The sequence below is a fragment of the Hemitrygon akajei genome, chromosome 31 (genome assembly GCF_048418815.1).
Source record: "Hemitrygon akajei chromosome 31, sHemAka1.3, whole genome shotgun sequence".
NCBI classification, from domain to species: Eukaryota; Metazoa; Chordata; class Chondrichthyes; order Myliobatiformes; family Dasyatidae; genus Hemitrygon; species Hemitrygon akajei.
Window position 1 is genome coordinate 12,667,145 of NC_133154.1, and position 18,991 is coordinate 12,686,135.

Sequence of the window (18,991 nt, forward strand, 5' to 3'; positions counted from 1 at the left end):
GGTCAGTGGGAGGAGCCACAGGAGCAGTCAGCAGGGGTCAGTGGGAGGAGCCACAGGAGCAGTCAGCAGGGGGTCTGTGGGAGGAGCCACAGGAGCAGTCAGCAGGGTCAGTGGGAGGAGCCACAGGAGCAGTCAGCAGGGGTCAGTGGGAGGAGCCACAGGAGCAGTCAGCAGTGGTTCTGTGGGAGGAGCCACAGGAGCAGTCAGCAGGGGTCAGTGGGAGGAGCCACAGGAGCAGTCAGCAGGGGTCAGTGGGAGGAGCCAGCAGGGGTCAGTGGGAGGAGCCACAGGAGCAGTCAGCAGGGGTCAGTGGGAGGAGCCACAGGAGCAGTCAGCAGGGGTCAGTGGGAGGAGCCACAGGAGCAGTCAGCAGGGGTCAGTGGGAGGAGCCAGCAGGGGTCAGTGGGAGGAGCCACAGGAGCAGTCAGCAGGGGTCAGTGGGAGGAGCCAGCAGGGGTCAGTGGGAGGAGCCACAGGAGCAGTCAGCAGGGGTCAGTGGGAGGAGCCAGCAGGGGTCAGTGGGAGGAGCCACAGGAGCAGTCAGCAGGGTCTGTGGGAGGAGCCACAGGAGCAGTCAGCAGGGGGTCTGTGGGAGGAGCCACAGGAGCTGTCAGCGGGGGTCTGTGGGAGGAGCCACAGGAGCAGTCAGCAGGGGACTGTGGGAGGAGCCACAGGAGCAGTCAGCGGGGGGTCTGTGGGAGGAGCCACAGGAGCAGTCAGCAGGGGTCTGTTGGAGGAGCCACAGGAGCAGTCAGCAGGGGACTGTGGGAGGAGCCACAGGAGCAGTCAGCAGGGGTCTGTGGGAGGAGCCACAGGAGCAGTCAGCAGGGGTCAGTGGGAGGGGCCACAGGAGCAGTCAGCAGGGGTCAGTGGGAGGAGCCACAGGAGCAGTCAGCAGGGGGGGGGGGTCTGTGGGAGGAGCCACAGGAGCAGTCAGCGGGGGGTCTGTGGGAGGAGCCACAGGAGCAGTCAGCAGGGGTCTGTGGGAGGAGCCACAGGAGCAGTCAGCAGGGGGTCTGTGGGAGGAGCCACAAGAGCAGTCAGCAGGGGTCAGTGGGAGGAGCCACAGGAGCAGTCAGCAGGGGTCAGTGGGAGGAGCCACAGGAGCAGTCAGCAGGGGTCAGTGGGAGGAGCCACAGGAGCTGTCAGCAGGGGTCTGTGGGAGGAGCCACAGGAGCAGTCAGCAGGGGGTCAGTGGGAGGAGCCACAGGAGCAGTCAGCGGGGGGGGTCAGTGGGAGGAGCCACAGGAGCAGTCAGCGGGGGGGGGTCAGTGGGAGGAGCCACAGGAGCAGTCAGCGGGGGGTCAGTGGGAGGGGCCACAGGAGCAGTCAGCAGGCGTCTGTGGGAGGAGCCACAGGAGCAGTCAGCAGGGGGTCTGTGGGAGGAGCCACAGGAGCAGTCAGCAGGGGTCAGTGGGAGGAGCCACAGGAGCAGTCAGCAGGGGTCAGTGGGAGGAGCCACAGGAGCAGTCAGCAGGGGGTCTGTGGGAGGAGCCACAGGAGCAGTCAGCAGGGGTCAGTGGGAGGAGCCACAGGAGCAGTCAGCAGGGGGTCTGTGGGAGGAGCCACAGGAGCAGTCAGCAGGGGTCAGTGGGAGGAGCCACAGGAGCTGTCAGCAGGGGTCTGTGGGAGGAGCCACAGGAGCAGTCAGCAGGGGGTCAGTGGGAGGAGCCACAGGAGCAGTCAGCGGGGGGGGGGTCAGTGGGAGGAGCCACAGGAGCAGTCAGCGGGGGGGGGTCAGTGGGAGGAGCCACAGGAGCAGTCAGCGGGGGGTCTGTGGGAGGGGCCACAGGAGCAGTCAGCAGGCGTCTGTGGGAGGAGCCACAGGAGCAGTCAGCAGGGGGTCTGTGGGAGGAGCCACAGGAGCAGTCAGCAGGGGTCAGTGGGAGGAGCCACAGGAGCAGTCAGCAGGGGTCAGTGGGAGGAGCCACAGGAGCAGTCAGCAGGGGTCAGTGGGAGGAGCCACAGGAGCAGTCAGCAGGGGGTCTGTGGGAGGAGCCACAGGAGCAGTCAGCAGGGGTCAGTGGGAGGAGCCACAGGAGCAGTCAGCAGGGGTCAGTGGGAGGAGCCACAGGAGCAGTCAGCAGGGGTCAGTGGGAGGAGCCACAGGAGCAGTCAGCAGGGGGTCTGTGGGAGGAGCCACAGGAGCAGTCAGCAGGGGTCAGTGGGAGGAGCCACAGGAGCAGTCAGCAGGGGTCAGTGGGAGGAGCCACAGGAGCAGTCAGCAGGGGGTCTGTGGGAGGAGCCACAGGAGCAGTCAGCAGGGTCAGTGGGAGGAGCCACAGGAGCAGTCAGCAGGGGTCAGTGGGAGGAGCCACAGGAGCAGTCAGCAGTGGTTCTGTGGGAGGAGCCACAGGAGCAGTCAGCAGGGGTCAGTGGGAGGAGCCACAGGAGCAGTCAGCAGGGGTCAGTGGGAGGAGCCAGCAGGGGTCAGTGGGAGGAGCCACAGGAGCAGTCAGCAGGGGTCAGTGGGAGGAGCCACAGGAGCAGTCAGCAGGGGTCAGTGGGAGGAGCCACAGGAGCAGTCAGCAGGGGTCAGTGGGAGGAGCCAGCAGGGGTCAGTGGGAGGAGCCACAGGAGCAGTCAGCAGGGGTCAGTGGGAGGAGCCAGCAGGGGTCAGTGGGAGGAGCCACAGGAGCAGTCAGCAGGGGTCAGTGGGAGGAGCCAGCAGGGGTCAGTGGGAGGAGCCACAGGAGCAGTCAGCAGGGTCTGTGGGAGGAGCCACAGGAGCAGTCAGCAGGGGGTCTGTGGGAGGAGCCACAGGAGCTGTCAGCGGGGGTCTGTGGGAGGAGCCACAGGAGCAGTCAGCAGGGGACTGTGGGAGGAGCCACAGGAGCAGTCAGCGGGGGGTCTGTGGGAGGAGCCACAGGAGCAGTCAGCAGGGGTCTGTTGGAGGAGCCACAGGAGCAGTCAGCAGGGGACTGTGGGAGGAGCCACAGGAGCAGTCAGCGGGGGGTCTGTGGGAGGAGCCACAGGAGCAGTCAGCAGGGGTCTGTGGGAGGAGCCACAGGAGCAGTCAGCAGGGGGTCAGTGGGAGGAGCCACAGGAGCAGTCAGCAGGGGTCTGTGGGAGGAGCCACAGGAGCTGTCAGCAGGGGTCTGTGGGAGGAGCCACAGGAGCAGTCAGCAGGGGGTCTGTGGGAGGAGCCAGAAGAGCAGTCAGCAGGGGTCAGTGGGAGGAGCCACAGGAGCAGTCAGCAGGGGTCTGTGGGAGGAGCCACAGGAGCAGTCAGCAGGGGTCAGTGGGAGGAGCCACAGGAGCTGTCAGCAGGGGTCTGTGGGAGGAGCCACAGGAGCAGTCAGCAGGGGGTCAGTGGGAGGAGCCACAGGAGCAGTCAGCGGGGGGGGGTCAGTGGGAGGAGCCACAGGAGCAGTCAGCGGGGGGGGGTCAGTGGGAGGAGCCACAGGAGCAGTCAGCGGGGGGTCAGTGGGAGGAGCCACAGGAGCAGTCAGCAGGGGGTCAGTGGGAGGAGCCACAGGAGCAGTCAGCAGGGGTCAGTGGGAGGAGCCACAGGAGCAGTCAGCAGGGGGTCTGTGGGAGGAGCCACAGGAGCAGTCAGACAGGGGTCAGTGGGAGGAGTCACAGGAGCAGTCAGCAGGGGTCTGTGGGAGGAGCCACGGGAGCTGTCAGCAGGGGTCAGTGGGAGGAGCCACAGGAGCAGTCAGCAGGGGTCTGTGGGAGGAGCCACAGGAGCAGTCAGCAGGGGTCAGTGGGAGGAGCCACAGGAGCAGTCAGCAGGGGTCAGTGGGAGGAGCCACAGGAGCAGTCAGCAGGGGTCAGTGGGAGGAGCCACAGGAGCAGTCAGCAGGGGTCTGTGGGAGGAGCCACAGGAGCTGTCAGCAGGGGTCAGTGGGAGGAGCCACAGGAGCAGTCAGCAGGGGTCTGTGGGAGGAGCCACAGGAGCAGTCAGCAGGGGTCAGTGGGAGGAGTCACAGGAGCAGTCAGCAGGGGGGGTCAGTGGGAGGAGCCACAGGAGCAGTCAGCAGGGGGTCTGTGGGAGGGGCCACAGGAGCAGTCAGCAGGAGCTTTGGGAAAGTTTCCTTCATCAGTGTGTAGAAGCCCCAGTGAGAGAGTGTGTGATACTGGATCTGTTGTTAGGGAACGAGACAAGGCAGGTGACAGAAGTTTGTGTAGGAGAACACTTTGCATCCAGTGACCGCAGTGCCATTAGTAAATATGCAAAGAGATAGGTCTGGTCTGTGGGTTGAGGTTGTAAATATTAGAAAGGCCAATGATCTGAAACGATCTGGCAATGTGGTTTGGGACAGGCTGTTTTCTGGCAAAGGTGTACTTGGAAAGTGAGAGGCCTTCAAAAATGAAATTTCGAGAGATCAAAGCTTGTATGTGCTTGTCAAAGTAAAAGGTAAAGGTAACAAGTGTAGGGAATCTTGGTTTTCAAGAGATATTAAGGCCCTGGTTAAGAAAAAAAGGAGGTGCATTGTAAGTATATGCAAGTGCTTATGGTGTACAGGAAATGCAAGAGAACGCTTAAGAAATCAGGAGGACTAAAAGAAGGCATGATGTTGCTCTAGCAAACAAGGTGAAGGAGAATCCTAAGGGATTCTACGGGTATGTTAGGAGCAAAAACTTTGTTAGGGACAAAATTGGTCCTCAAAATTGAGCATTTACCTTAAGAATCTGGCCTCCATCGGGGTATCGACGTAGTATCTCTTTCAGATAATCAATAAATTGTGGAGCAGTTGCACCAAATTTCTTCCTATATTAATAAAAGTTCATCTATGACTTGAGCATTAATTCCAAATGACTGTTGTATCATGGCTTTTTTCTATAATTGCTGTATCCAATTACTTTATTTCACCTTACAGGCTGCTCAGTATAAAAATGTACACTGGACTTTAGTACTTGTGTGTTGGGCTCTGCCAACACTCAGCATAAACCTGTTCCTGAAACCTCTTTGTTAGTGGTCTGGTCTGAATTGGATGTAGCAAGCTTACAGGGCTTTAATTTGTAGTGATTATAAAATACTGCCTTTGCTTTTTAGAATACATGTAGTCCTGCTTTATAATTTTAGCAGCACCTCATTTTTAGATGTATCTCCTGCAGTTCCAGGCATGCTCCTTTCCCTTCAAATTGAATCAGAACTGGTTTAATGGAAATGGTGATAGAGGTAATGTGCCACAAAGCTTTATAATAACTTTATACAGACACTGGTAGGTGATAGATGGATCCAGATGAAGGGGGAATGAAAGGCAGATGGAACCAATGAGAAGGGAAGAAGAAACCCAGATGGATAGGTGGATGGGAAATGGGAGATAAAACAAGATGGGGGAATGTGATAAGTCTAGGTAATGAGGGTGGGGGGAATTGAAAAGGTTAAGAGAGTGAGAGAGATCTTGGGTGGATTAGTGAGAGTTGAAAAGGACCATGGGATGGTGAGGGAGGTCAGGAGGAAAGTGAGTTACCTTAAATTGGAAAATTAAATGTTATTAACATTGGGCTGTAGGCTACCCAAGAGGAATACAAGGAGTAGTTCTACTTTAGCTTTACCGCGGCAATAGGCCAAAGGACAGATGGAATGGTGAGGTGTAGGATGGGGAGCTGAAAGCACATGCATCCAAATCTCAAGGTGCTCATTACAGAGAGAGAACAGGTGCTCTGCAAAATCATTACCTAGTCTATGCTTAGTCTTTTCAGTGTGGAGGAAGCCACATTTTGGCCTCATGGGCCAGACTGGAGGAAGTACATAAAAATTAGGAAGACTGTTTAAGTCATTGGATGTTGGTGAGGGAGGTGTAAGGACAAATGTTGCACCTCGGGGAAAGTCCCAGGGACAGCAAATGATGGGACATATGGGATGGGCTGACCAGGAGTTTCCGCAGAAAGCAAAAAGGGGAGGGGGAGGGAAAGCCGTGACTGGTGGTGGGATCCTGTTGGAGCTGGTGGAGGCAGTGATATGGTGGATGTGCATGAAGTAGAATGAAAGGTGAGGACCAGGGAAATTCCATCTGTTCTGTTTAAGGAGAGTGGTGAAGCAGACATGTGAGAAATGAAGAAATGCATGTAAGCACATCAACTATGCCAGTGGGAAAGCCACATTTCCAGAAGAAAAAAGACATGTCAGAAGCTATCTTATGTATTTATATATATTGTATTTTTTATTATTTTGTTTTTTATCTTATTCTGTTTTTTTGTGTTGCAGCGGATCAGGAGTAACAATTATTTTGTTCTCCTTTACATTTGTGTACTGGAAATGACATTAAACAATCCTGAATCTTGAAAATCAGAAGTACCACAGTGGAAATCCTCATCTTGAAAACAGATGCAATGGAGATGGAGATCTGGGAGAACTGGATGACACCCTTACATGAGACAAGGTGGAAGGAGGTGTGGTTAATACAGCTGTGGAAGTCTGCAGGCTTATGGTAAATATCGCTGTATAGTTTATATCCTGAGATAGAGACAGAAAGATCCAGAAAATAAGTGTCAAAAATATTCCAGGTAAATTTGAGGGCAGGGTAGAGGTTGGTGACAAAGGTGATAAAATTCTACTACTTTCCTCCTGCTTTGCTTGTCTTGCCTGCAACTCAGCTGCATCATTTTGAACTTCATTCTACAATTTAGCCAAGTTGTAAGACCAGTGTGAACTCAACTGAAAATGTAGGCAAAATGTGTTAACACTACATTAATATGCTTTCATCTGTGCAATCCAGTTTTTTTTTGGGGGGGGGCATTGTGCTGAAAACTTTCTCAGCCCAAATTTAAAAGAGATACAAGGAAGACCAGGTGAACTCAAGTATGTACCAGAAATTATCTTCAACGGGATGCATTAAGGGAAAAAACCCTCAAATGTCGAAATAGAAGAATATCATGCCAGCAGCAGAAAACTTGACGGGCTATACAATTCCCTTACATTGTTGGACTTTCTTTCTTAATTATGTATGTATGTAGAGATACAGCACAGGACAGGTCATTCTGGCCCAACAAGTGGCACTGCCCAGCAATCCACCTATTTAACCCAGCCTAATCACAGGACAATTTTACAATAACCTACCAACTGGTACATCTTTAGACTCTGGGAGGAAACCCACACGGTTACAGAAAGAACGTACAAACTCCTTAGAGATGGCGCCAGAATTGAGCTCCAAACTCTGATGTCCCAAGCTGTAAGCTAACCTCTATGCCACCAAAGTGCCCAAATAATGTTCTTCTGTCCTCATATACAATATATAAAGACCAGAAGAATTGACCCAACTAATTGACTAGATTTGTTCATTATAAAGGTTAAGTCCAAATGAGGCTGTGCAAAACAAAAATGTGAATCAATGTTTGAGAAATATCAGAAATTTGACTGGGAGCTTTTATACAGATCTATATTGTTCCATGCTTGTCCCTGAACATTACCCAGTTAGTCTGATTTTCCACTCTACAAATACATGAGCACATTCTGAATATAATTGTTGCTTCAACGTATTATTGACCCTTCCATTATTATACCTGATTTTTTTGTTACTGCTGCTGATGCTGCCACCAGCCCGACTTTCATGACGCAGTAAAGAAGACATCAATCGAGATGCTGCTGTGTACCTTAATGAAAGTTAAAAGAAACAATTATCACTAGTGACTGTGGAATATCAAGAAACTTGAGCCTAGTCAACATATCTTAATTCCAAGTGGTAAAAAGAAATGTACTTGTATGTACTTGATTTACTACAAAATATTTAGATGCTCGTAAACCATAATAGTCACTGAAGGAGTGCTTTCCTTCTTCCTTTTTGTGGATTGTTCTATCCAGATTGCTGATAATCTTCGTTATCTGAAAAAGAACTATCTTTAGCCTAAGTCCTTCAGTGGAACAATTTTAAGAGCTTCAGAAAATGCACAGTGGCACAGCTAAGCTTAATCCTGGCCTGGGGTGCTTTCCTTGTGGAGTTTGCAAGTTCTCTGTGACCATGTCGGTTTCCTCTGGGTGCTCTGATTACCACCCACATCTCAAAGACATGCATGCCAGTAGGTTAATTGGGCACTGAAGATTGCTCCCAGTGTGGAGGTGAGTGGTAGAATCTGTAGAGACTTAATAGTATGTAGCGAACAGGAGATAATGCAGGATTAGTGGATTGGTTGGGAAGGACGTAATGATCTCAAGGGCCTGTTATGTGCTGCATCCATCTGTGACTCTAAAAGATAGTCACCCACCTCACAAATACCCATACAAATATTAGCAAGCGTTCAGACTTGTATTTAATCTAGAATTCGTGAAGATCAAATCGGAAGAAAAGCCAACAATTATACCGGACAACAATTTTTTTCAAAAGCGTTGCTTCCTCAGAAGTGTTTCTTTATGTTTATTTCAGACCACTTAAAGCTAAACACAAATATAATTTCAGACTACTTGTATCACGTAGGAATTTGAAGAAACAAGAAATTAACTTATCGAGTCTAATGCATTGATTTGCATACTGGTACTGATGCTTTGCAATAGTTCAACCACGCTAAAAGTGATGATATTTGTTTATACTCAGTGTCTGAGGCTTCTTGCTTAAGCAATCTCTCCTCATAAATGAAACACTTTATCCCAGGCAGCATCCTAGTGAAGCTCCTCTGTAACGTCTCCAAAGCAATCACATCATGGTGACTGGAACTGCATGCTGTACTCCAGCTGTGGCCTAACCAATGTTTTATAACACTGTACCAGAAGATCCCTCCTTGTATATTTAATTACTAACTTTGTTCCTAGCTATAGTTTGCCTCAATTTTAATTGTAAGGAATTTACACGTAATTTCAATAACTGTTTTGTCTTCACATATTATGGAAGGTTTTATTATCAGTTTCTTTTATATTCCCTGGAAGCTTACTCTCATACTCCAATTCCCCCTCTTTATCTATTTTCTTGTCCTCCTTTGCTGAATTCGAAATTGCTCCCAGTTTTCAGATCTTTTTATCTGGCGATTTTATATGCCTTCTCTTTGGATGTAATATTATCACTAATTTCCTTCAGAAGTCATGACTGAGTCTTCTTTTCTGAATTATTGTGTGCTAAACACAAATAAATCATAGTTTTAAGTCATGCATATATAAGTTTTCCACCATTGACCATTCAGTAAAATTTCCCAATTATAGGCAATTCACGCCTCCTACTCTTGGTGTCTCCTTCCTTCAGTTCCAGGAACTTAGCCTCTGATTCTCTTTCACTCTCCATTTTGAGAACCACACTCAACAAGATTGTTGATTATTTATTTATTGTTGTACTATACTTAGTCTATGTTTTTCTCTTCCCTGGTATGTTTCTCAAGGTATTGGTTTAAACAAGCATTGCATACACAGAACAGAAAATCCTCCTTCAGAGTATTATTGCTAATTAACTTGCTTCAGGAAGGTTAACAATATCATCAGGAATGTCTGCCATCCTGGCTCTTCCTTTGGTTTACAGTAACATTGAAAACTCATACGACCAGATTCAAGAATAGCTTCTTAGAACATAGAATGCACAAAATCTACAGCACATTACAGGCCCCTCGGCCCACATGTAACCTACTCTAGAAACTGCCTAGAGTTTCCCTACCGCATAGCCCTCTATTCTACTAAACAGAATGTACCCATTTAGGAGCCTCTTTAAAGATCCTATTGTATCCGCCTCCACCACCTTCACTGACAGTGCATTCCACGCACCCACCACACTCTGTGTGAAAAACTTACTTTTGACATCCCTTATGCCTGCTTCCAAGCCTCTTAAAATAATGCCCCCTCATATTAACCATTTCAGCCCTGGGGAAAAAGCCTCTGGCTATCCACACAATCAATGCCCCGCATCATCATATACACCTCTATCAGGTCACCTCTCATCCTCCGTCACTCCAAGGAGAAAAGGCCAAGTTCACTCAACCTATTCTCATAAGGCATGCTCCCCACTCCACACAACATCCTTGTAAATCTCCTCTGCACTCTCTCTATAGCATCCACATCCTTCCTATAACAAGGTGACCAGAATTAAACACAGTACTCCAGATCTAAGGTCTTATATGGAATTGGCTTTATTTCTTACATCCTTCACATACATGAGTAAAAATCTTTACATTCCGTCTCCGTCTAAATGTGCAATGTGCAATTTATAGTAATTTGTAATAAATATTATGTACAACAGGACAGTCAATGTAGCATAGAAAGGCAATTTTATCAGCATGAATTAATCAGTCTGATGGCCTGGTCGAAGGAGCTGTCCGGGAGCCTGTTGGTCCTGGCTTTTATGCTGCGGTACCATTTACTGGATGGTAGCAGCTGGAACAGTTTGTGGTTGGGGTGACTCGGGTCCCCAGTGATCCTTCAGGACCTTTTTACACACCTGTCTTTGTAAATGTCCTGAATAGTGGGAAGTTCACATCTACAGATGCACTAGGCTGTCCGCACCACTCTCTGCAGAGTCCTGCAATTGAGGGAAGTACAGTTCCCATACCAGGCAGTGATGCAGCCAGTCGGAATGCTCTCAATTGTGCCCCTGTAGAAAGTTCTTAGGATTTAGGGGACCCATACCGAACTTCTTTAACTGTCTGAGGTGAAAGAGATGCTGTTGTGCTTTTTTCACCACACAGCTGGTATGTACAGACCACGTGAGATCCTTGGTGATGTGTATACTGAGGAACTTAAAGCTGTTCACCCTTTCAACCCCAGATCCATTGATGTCAGTAGGGGTTAGCCTGTCTCCATTCCTCCTGTAATCCACAACCAGCTCCTTTGTTTTTGCGACATTGTGAGAGAGGTTGTTTTCTTGACACCACTGTGTCAGGGTGATGAATTCTTCTCTGTAGACGGCCTCATTATTATTTGAGATAAGGCCAAGCAATGAAGTATCGTCAGCAAATTTAATTAGCAGTTTGGAGCTGTGGGTGGCAACACTGTCATGGGTATACGGAGAGTAAAGGAGAGGTTTTAGGATACAGCCCTGAGGGACACCTGTGTTGTGGGTCAGAGGTAAGGGAGCCCATTCTTACCACCTGCTAGTGATCTGACAGGAAGTCCAGGATCCAGCTGCACAAGGCAGGGTGAAGGCCGAGGTGTCTGAGCTTCTTGTCAAGCCTGGAGGGAATTATGGAGTTGAAATTGAACTGTAGGCCAAGAACAGCATTCCCACATTAGCATCCTTCTTTTCCAGATGTGTAACGATGGTGTGTAGAGCTGTGGCTATTGCGTCATCTGTCAATCAGTTGTGTCGGTAGGTGAATTGTAGGGGTCCAGTTTGGGTGGTAGCATGCTGCAATTCTTTGACTAGCCTCTCAAGCATTTGCTTATTATTGATGTGAGTGCGACAGGATACCAGTCGTTCAGATATGTTACCTTTATCTTACCTAAATCTCCTCTGCACTCTCTCTATAGCATCCACATCCTTCCTGTAATGAGGTGACCAGAACTGAACACAGTCCTCCAAGTGGGGTCTAACTAAAGTCTTATATAGCTGTAACATTACCTCACGGCTCTTGAACTCAAGCCCACGGTTGATGAAAGCAAACACACCATATGCCTTCTGCAACTACACAACTACTGCTATCAAACTTCTGCACTGATAAACTCCTTTACATCCCCTTCCAGGTGCTCACATGAGTAAGGAATTTCATTGCACCCAGACGTATATCCAGTATACAATGAATCTGGACTTTGTTTGACCAATCCATAAGTCAATTGAAGTCACCCATGATTGCAGTTGTATGTTTCTAATTTCCAATTTCATTCCATTACTTATGTCACCGCTACTGTCAGGATCTACAGACAATCCCCATTAGTGTTTCTGCCCCTTGCTGGTCTTTAGTTTCACCCATATTGATTCCACACCATGATTTTCCAAGTCAATGTCTATCCTCATCACAACATTGGTTTCATGTTTATTAACAACACTACGCCACATCTCCATTTTTTTTCATCCTTTCTAAATTTTAATTACCCTGATGTTCATTTCTAACCTCTGTTCGCTCTGTAGCCATATCTCTGTAATAGTAGTAATATCATAATTGTCAGGGTGGCGGGGTGGAGTATGTCTCTACCAAAGGAGGTGTAAGGCACTCCTTCTCTCTGCTAGCCTGCAGCTCACCCTTGGGCAAGGTGTAGCACCTGCTTCGCCCCCCGATCAGGCTCATCTGAACCCATGGGAGCAGGTGGGGGACGGTCGTATCAGCAACTGTTGCATAGCACAAGTCCTGGTTATGTGACCACTAACGCCAGGCAGACAATCTCTGAAGAGTATTGATAATGGCCGGGGTCACCTATCTTGCAAAGGCACTGCCCAGAAGGCAATGGCAAACCACTTCTGTAGAAAAGTTTGCCAAGAACAGTTATGGTGATTGCCCACGTCATTCAACACAGCACATAATAATGATGGATGTTGATCATAAATGTGCGTATCCATATGTACCATTAGTTTATTTAGTTTATTACAAATGTTCCCTGCATTAAGGCGTAACTCCTTAAACTTCTCTTTTTAGCATTAACCCTCTTATTTATTTTTGCACAATGGCCCAATTTGTCATTACCTTATTTTCTCCTCACTACCTCTGTTCCCCTCCCCGATCTTTCCAATTTAAGCCTCCCGGACAATGGCAATCACACCCACTCTTCTAGACATTGATCCTGGCCAGGCGCAGGTTTTAACCCATCCACATCCGGCCCCACTCACCCACCTGATCCTATACACCATTATTCTCACCCACGCCACATGAACTTGCCACATCACAGGAAGTCATGCTGCTGCAGTTGTATAAAACTGCACGTGGAATATTGCATGCAGTTCTGGATGTGGTGACTGTGGAGAGAATGCAGAAGGGATTCACCAGGATGCTGTTTGGATTAGAGGGTATAAGCTTTAAGCAAAGTCTGGACAAACCCGAGTTGTTTTCCCTAGAGCTAGGCTGAGAGGAGACCTAATAAAGGCTTTTAAAGTTATGGGATAGTTGTATAGACAGTCAGAATCACTTCTCCATTGTAGAAATGTCAAACATCAATGCACATGCTTTTAATATTAGTTGGAGGGGTAGACATTTAAAGGCAGAGTGAGGGGCAAGATTTTTATACAGAGAGTGGTAGGCACCTGGAGTAGGTCACCGAGGGTGACCTGGAACAGGCAGTTTGGTGGAGTTTAAAAAGTCTGAGATAGGCACATGAATTTGAAGGGATGATACACAGGATATTTAGTATAAATTGGCATCAAGATTAGTGGAATATTGTGGGCCAAATGGCCTCTCCAGTGCTGTACTCTTCTATGTGCTATCACATCCCATTCAACTTTACCTCTTCCACCTGCTGAACTCTAACCTTACCCTACCCACTATCTTCTTTTTGACTTACTCAGCTCCATCCCACCCTACAACCCATCCCATCAGCTTGCTCACTCGCTCCTCTCACACCATCCTGCCAGCCCCACTCCCAACTGTCCACCCTCACGTACCCACCATCACTCACTTTGCCTTGTCTGCCCTATCAACTCACCTTCTCCAACCATCTTCAACTCCATTCCCATTTATTCACCCTCTCTACTCCATAAGCAGCTGCCTTCACTCCATCTCACCTACACCCCATCCCACCTACACCCATCCCACCTACACCCATCCCACCTTCACCCCATCCCACCTTCACCCCATCCCACCTACACCCCATCCCACCTTCACCCCATCCCACCTACACCCCATCCCACCTTCACCCCATCCCACCTTCACCCCATCCCACCTTCACCACATCCCACCTTCACCACATCCCACCTTCACCTCATCCCACCTTCACCTCATCCCACCTACACCCCATCCCTACACCCATCCCACCTTCACCCGATCCCTACACCCCATCCCACCTTCACCCCATCCCTACACCCCATCCCACCTTCACCCCATCCCTACACCCCATCCCACCTTCACCTCATCTCACCTTCACCCCATCCCACCTACACCCCATCCCACCTTCACCCCATCCCACCTTCACCACATCCCACCTACACCCCATCCCACCTTCACCCCATCCCACCTTCACCACATCCCACCTACACCCCATCCCACCTACACCCATCCCACCTTCACCACATCCCACCTTCACCTCATCCCACCTACACCCCATCCCTACACCCATCCCACCTTCACCCCATCCCACCTTCACCTCATCTCACCTTCACCACATCCCACCTTCACCCCATCTCACCTTCACCCCATCCCAACTACACCCCATCCCACCAACACCCCATCCTATCTACACCCCATCCCACCAACACCCCATCCCACCAACACCCCATCCCACCCACACACCATCCCACCTACACCCCATCCCACCTTCACCCCATCCCACCTTCACCCCATCCCACCTTCACCCCATCCCACCTTCACCACATCCCACCTTCACCTCATCCCACCTTCACCTCATCCCACCTACACCCCATCCCTACACCCATCCCACCTTCACCCGATCCCTACACCCCATCCCACCTTCACCCCATCCCTACACCCCATCCCACCTTCACCCCATCCCTACACCCCATCCCACCTTCACCTCATCTCACCTTCACCCCATCCCACCTATACCCCATCCCACCTTCACCCCATCCCACCTACACCCCATCCCACCTTCACCCCATCCCACCTTCACCCCATCCCACCAACACCCCATCCCACCTACACACCATCCCACCTTCACCCCATCCCTACACCCCATCCCACCTTCACCTCATCTCACCTTCACCCCATCCCACCTATACCCCATCCCACCTTCACCCCATCCCACCTACACCCCATCCCACCTTCACCCCATCCCACCTTCACCCCATCCCACCAACACCCCATCCCACCAACACCCCATCCCACCCACACACCATCCCACCTACACCCCATCCCACCTTCACCCCATCCCACCTTCACCCCATCCCACCTACACCCATCCCACCTACACCCATCCCACCTTCACCCCATCCCACCTACACCCCATCCCACCTACACCCCATCCCACCTTCACCCCATCCCACCTACACCCATCCCACCTTCACCCCATCTCACCTTCACCACATCCCACCTTCACCCCATCTCACCTTCACCCCATCTCACCTTCACCCCATCCCAACTACACCCCATCCCACCAACACCCCATCCCACCTACACCCCATCCCACCTTCACCCCATCCCACCTTCACTCCATCTCAACTACACCCCATCCCACCAACACCCCATCCCACCTACACCCATCCCACCTTCACCCCATCCCACCTTCACTCCATCTCACCTACACCCCAACCCACCTTCACCCCATCCCTACACCCCATCCCACCTTCACCCCATCCCTACACCCTATCCCACCTTCACCCCATCCCACCTACACCCTATCCCACCTACACCCTATCCCACCTTCACCCCATCCCTACACCCCATCCCACCTTCACCCCATCCCACCTACACCCCATCTCACCTTCACCCCATCCCACCTACACCTCATCTCACCTTCACCTCATCTCACCTTCACCACATCCCACCTACACCCCATCCCACCAACACCTCATCCCACCTACACCCCATCCCACCTTCACCCCATCCCACCTTCACCCCATCCCACCTACACCCATCCCACCTACACCCCATCCCACCTTCACCCCATCCCACCTACACCCCATTCCTAAACCCCATCCCACCTTCACCCCATCCCAACTACACCCCATCCCACCTTCACCCCATCTCACCATCCCACCTTCACCCCATCCCACCTACACCCCATCCCACCTTCACCCCATCCCACCAACACCCCATCCCACCTTCACCCCATCTCACCATCCCACCTTCACCCCATCCCACCTACACCCCATCCCACCTTCACCCCATCCCACCTACACCCCATCCCACCTTCACCCCATCCCACCTACACCCCATCCCACCAACACCCCATCCCACCCACACACCATCCCACCTACACCCCATCCCACCTTCACCCCATCCCACCTTCACCCCATCCCACCTACACCCATCCCACCTACACCCCATCCCACCTTCACCCCATCCCACCTACACCCCATTCCTACACCCCATCCCACCTTCACCCCATCCCAACTACACCCCATCCCACCTTCACCCCATCTCACCATCCCACCTACACCCCATCCCACCTTCACCCCATCTCACCATCCCACCTTCACCCCATCCCACCTACACCCCATCCCACCTTCACCCCATCCCACCAACACCCCATCCCACCTTCACCCCATCTCACCATCCCACCTTCACCCCATCCCACCTACACCCCATCCCACCTTCACCCCATCCCACCTACACCCCATCCCACCTTCACCCCATCCCACCTACACCCCATCCCACCTTCACCCCATCCCACCAACACCCCATCCCACCCACACACCATCCCACCCACACACCATCCCACCAACACCCCATCCCACCAACACCCCATCCCACCCACACACCATCCCACCCACACACCATCCCACCAACACCCCATCCCACCTTCACCCCATCCCACCTACACCACATCCCACCTTCACCCCATCCCACCTTCACCCCATCCCACCTACACACCATCCCACCCACACACCATCCCACCCTCACCCCATCCCACCTACACCCATCCCACCTTCACCCCATCCCACCTTCACCCCATCCCACCTACACCCCATCCCACCTTCACCCCATCCCACCCACACACCATCCCACCCACACACCATCCCACCCTCACCCCATCCCACCTTCACCCCATCCCACCTTCACCCCATCCCACCTTCACCCCATCCCTACACCCCATCCCATCTTCACCCCATCTCACCATCCCACCTCGCATTACGCTGCGGAATCGCCCTCCCCTTCCAGCGACTGCGGCCCGGGGGGGAGGTGATGGGATTTACCCTTTCCCGGGCGTCATTGCCTCCGCCGCAACTCCCGGAGCGGCGAGCCGAGGTGAGCGCGCGCAGACACGTGCACGCCGTTTGCATTTAAATTGGCGCGCGCCGCGCGGGAGCCAGTCCGAGAAGGGAGAGGGGGTGGGGGGGAGAATGAGGGAGGAAAGAGAGAGAATAGAGGGAGAGAGGGAAAGGAGGGAAGCTGGAAGGGGGAGTAAAGGTGAAGGGGAGGGAGGGAAAAAGTGGGGGGAGAAAGAAGGGGAGGAAAAAGAAAGAAAAGAGGGAGGAGAAAGAGAAAGGAGGGAAACTGGAAGGGGAGAGTAAGGGTGAATGAGGGAGGGAAGAGAGTGGAAGGAAAGGAAAGAGAGGGGAGAGAGGAAAAAGAGCAGGAAGGTTGAAGGGGAGAGGGAGGGTGAAGGAGAGAGGGAGTGAGAAGGGGAAGGATGGAAAAGGGATGTCTGGAAAGTAGAAGGGGAGAGAGGGAGCAGGGAAGGAAGGAGAGGCCTGGGAGGGCCATGAGGCAGGGCAGAAAGTTGTACTGGGAAGGGAAGGGGATGGGGTGTTGCAGAAAGTGGACAGTTGATGGGAAATTGGGGTTAATAAAAAGGGTGCTTGAAGTGTAGTGTGGATTCAGTTGTTTAAGTATTTCCAAGGTGTATGGCTATAATATTTCCAGAGTGACCATTCGGCTAAGGACCTGGTGTTTATATCAACCAAATTCTTTTCCTCTCTGTGATAAGAGTCTTCATTAACTTCTCTATGAATGTTTAACTCAGTTACGGTGACTGGTTATCTGTCATCATAACATTGTTCTAGATGATGAATCCATTTAATAACTGGATCATGTTCATCATTTTAATGCTACTGTTATTAAAATCAGTTGTGAAACTATTTGGACTCATTATTTCTATTGGATCTAGTATTAATGTTTGACATTGTAACAGGTTTAAGCAATCAGTTCCCCCATAATTCTGGCAGTCATATTATGTCTAGTTTACATTTGGATTTTTTTCTGTCAGCAGTATCTTTTAGATGGCTGCATTTTCTTGGGCACCCATTGTTTGTCGCTAAGAAAACGCCATCAGCAAATACATTCCAGAAAGCTATTCTATTATACACCACCTCCAATGTGCTTCTCTGTAAAGTTCTTCAATCAGAATCAGGTTTAATATCACCAGCATATGTCGTGGAATTCGCTAACTTTGGAGCAGCAGTACAATGCAATACATGAGAAATATAGAAAAAAACCTGAATTACAGTAATTACATATGTATATTAAATAGTTCTGTTAAAATAAGCATGCAAAAACAGGGAAAAAGAAGTATTGAGGTAGTGTGCAGGGGTTCGATGTCCATTTAGGAATCGGATGGCAGAGGGGACGAAGCTGTTCCTGAATCGCTGAGTGTGTGCCTTCAGGCTTCTGTACCTCCACCTTGATGGTGACAGTAAGAGGGCATGTCCTGGGTTTCTTAATAATGGACGCTGCCTTCCTGAGCCACCGCTCTTTGACGATGTCTTGGATATTACGGAGGCTAGTGCCCATGATGGAGCTGACTAAGTTTACGACTTTTTGCAGCTTACTTCGATCCTGTGCAGTAGCATCCCCCCCCCCCCCCCCATACCAGACGGTGATGCAGCCAGTTAGAATGCTCCTTACGGTACACACAAATTGATAACCAGCTCAAAGGAGGAAAGGAAGATGAAGAAATAATGACACTTAAAGAAGGAATTCCAGAGAATCAATCAAAATTAGATTTACTATAACATATGTTGTGAAATTAGTTTTTTTGGAGCAGCAGCACAGTGCAATAAATAAAATATACTATAAATTATAATAAGAAATATATTTTAGAAGGATAAATAAGTACTGCAAAAAGGGAGCCAAAATAGTGATAGTAATGAGAAGAGGGGATGTGTGGGTGGTGGGGGTCCTTAATGATGGACGTTGCCATGGTAGTGTAGTGGTTAGCAACAACGCTTTACAGTACCAGCGACTTGGGTTCAATTCCCGCCACTGCCTGTAAGGAGTTTGTACGTTCTCCCCGTGACCACGTAGATTTCCTCTGGGTGCTCTATTTCCCTCCCAGAGTCCAAAGGCGTGTCAGTTGGTACATTACTTGGTCACTGTAAATTTGTCCCATGATAAGGCTAGGGCTAAATCGGGGGTTACTGGGCGGCGCAGCTCG

The 18,991-nt window shown here is 50.7% G+C and overlaps 1 protein-coding gene across 1 annotated transcript in view; it reads right to left on the bottom strand.

The window, feature by feature from the left end:
- Positions 1-18,991, bottom strand: part of sacs2 (sacsin molecular chaperone 2) — a 79,899-nt gene that overhangs the window by 23,134 nt on the left and 37,774 nt on the right. The window contains exons 2-3 of the mRNA XM_073033441.1: positions 7,456-7,545; positions 4,630-4,717 (exon numbers count right to left, since the gene is read on the bottom strand). Coding sequence (XP_072889542.1) covers positions 4,630-4,717; positions 7,456-7,545 — 178 coding nt within the window. The remainder of the gene's footprint in view (positions 1-4,629; positions 4,718-7,455; positions 7,546-18,991) is intronic.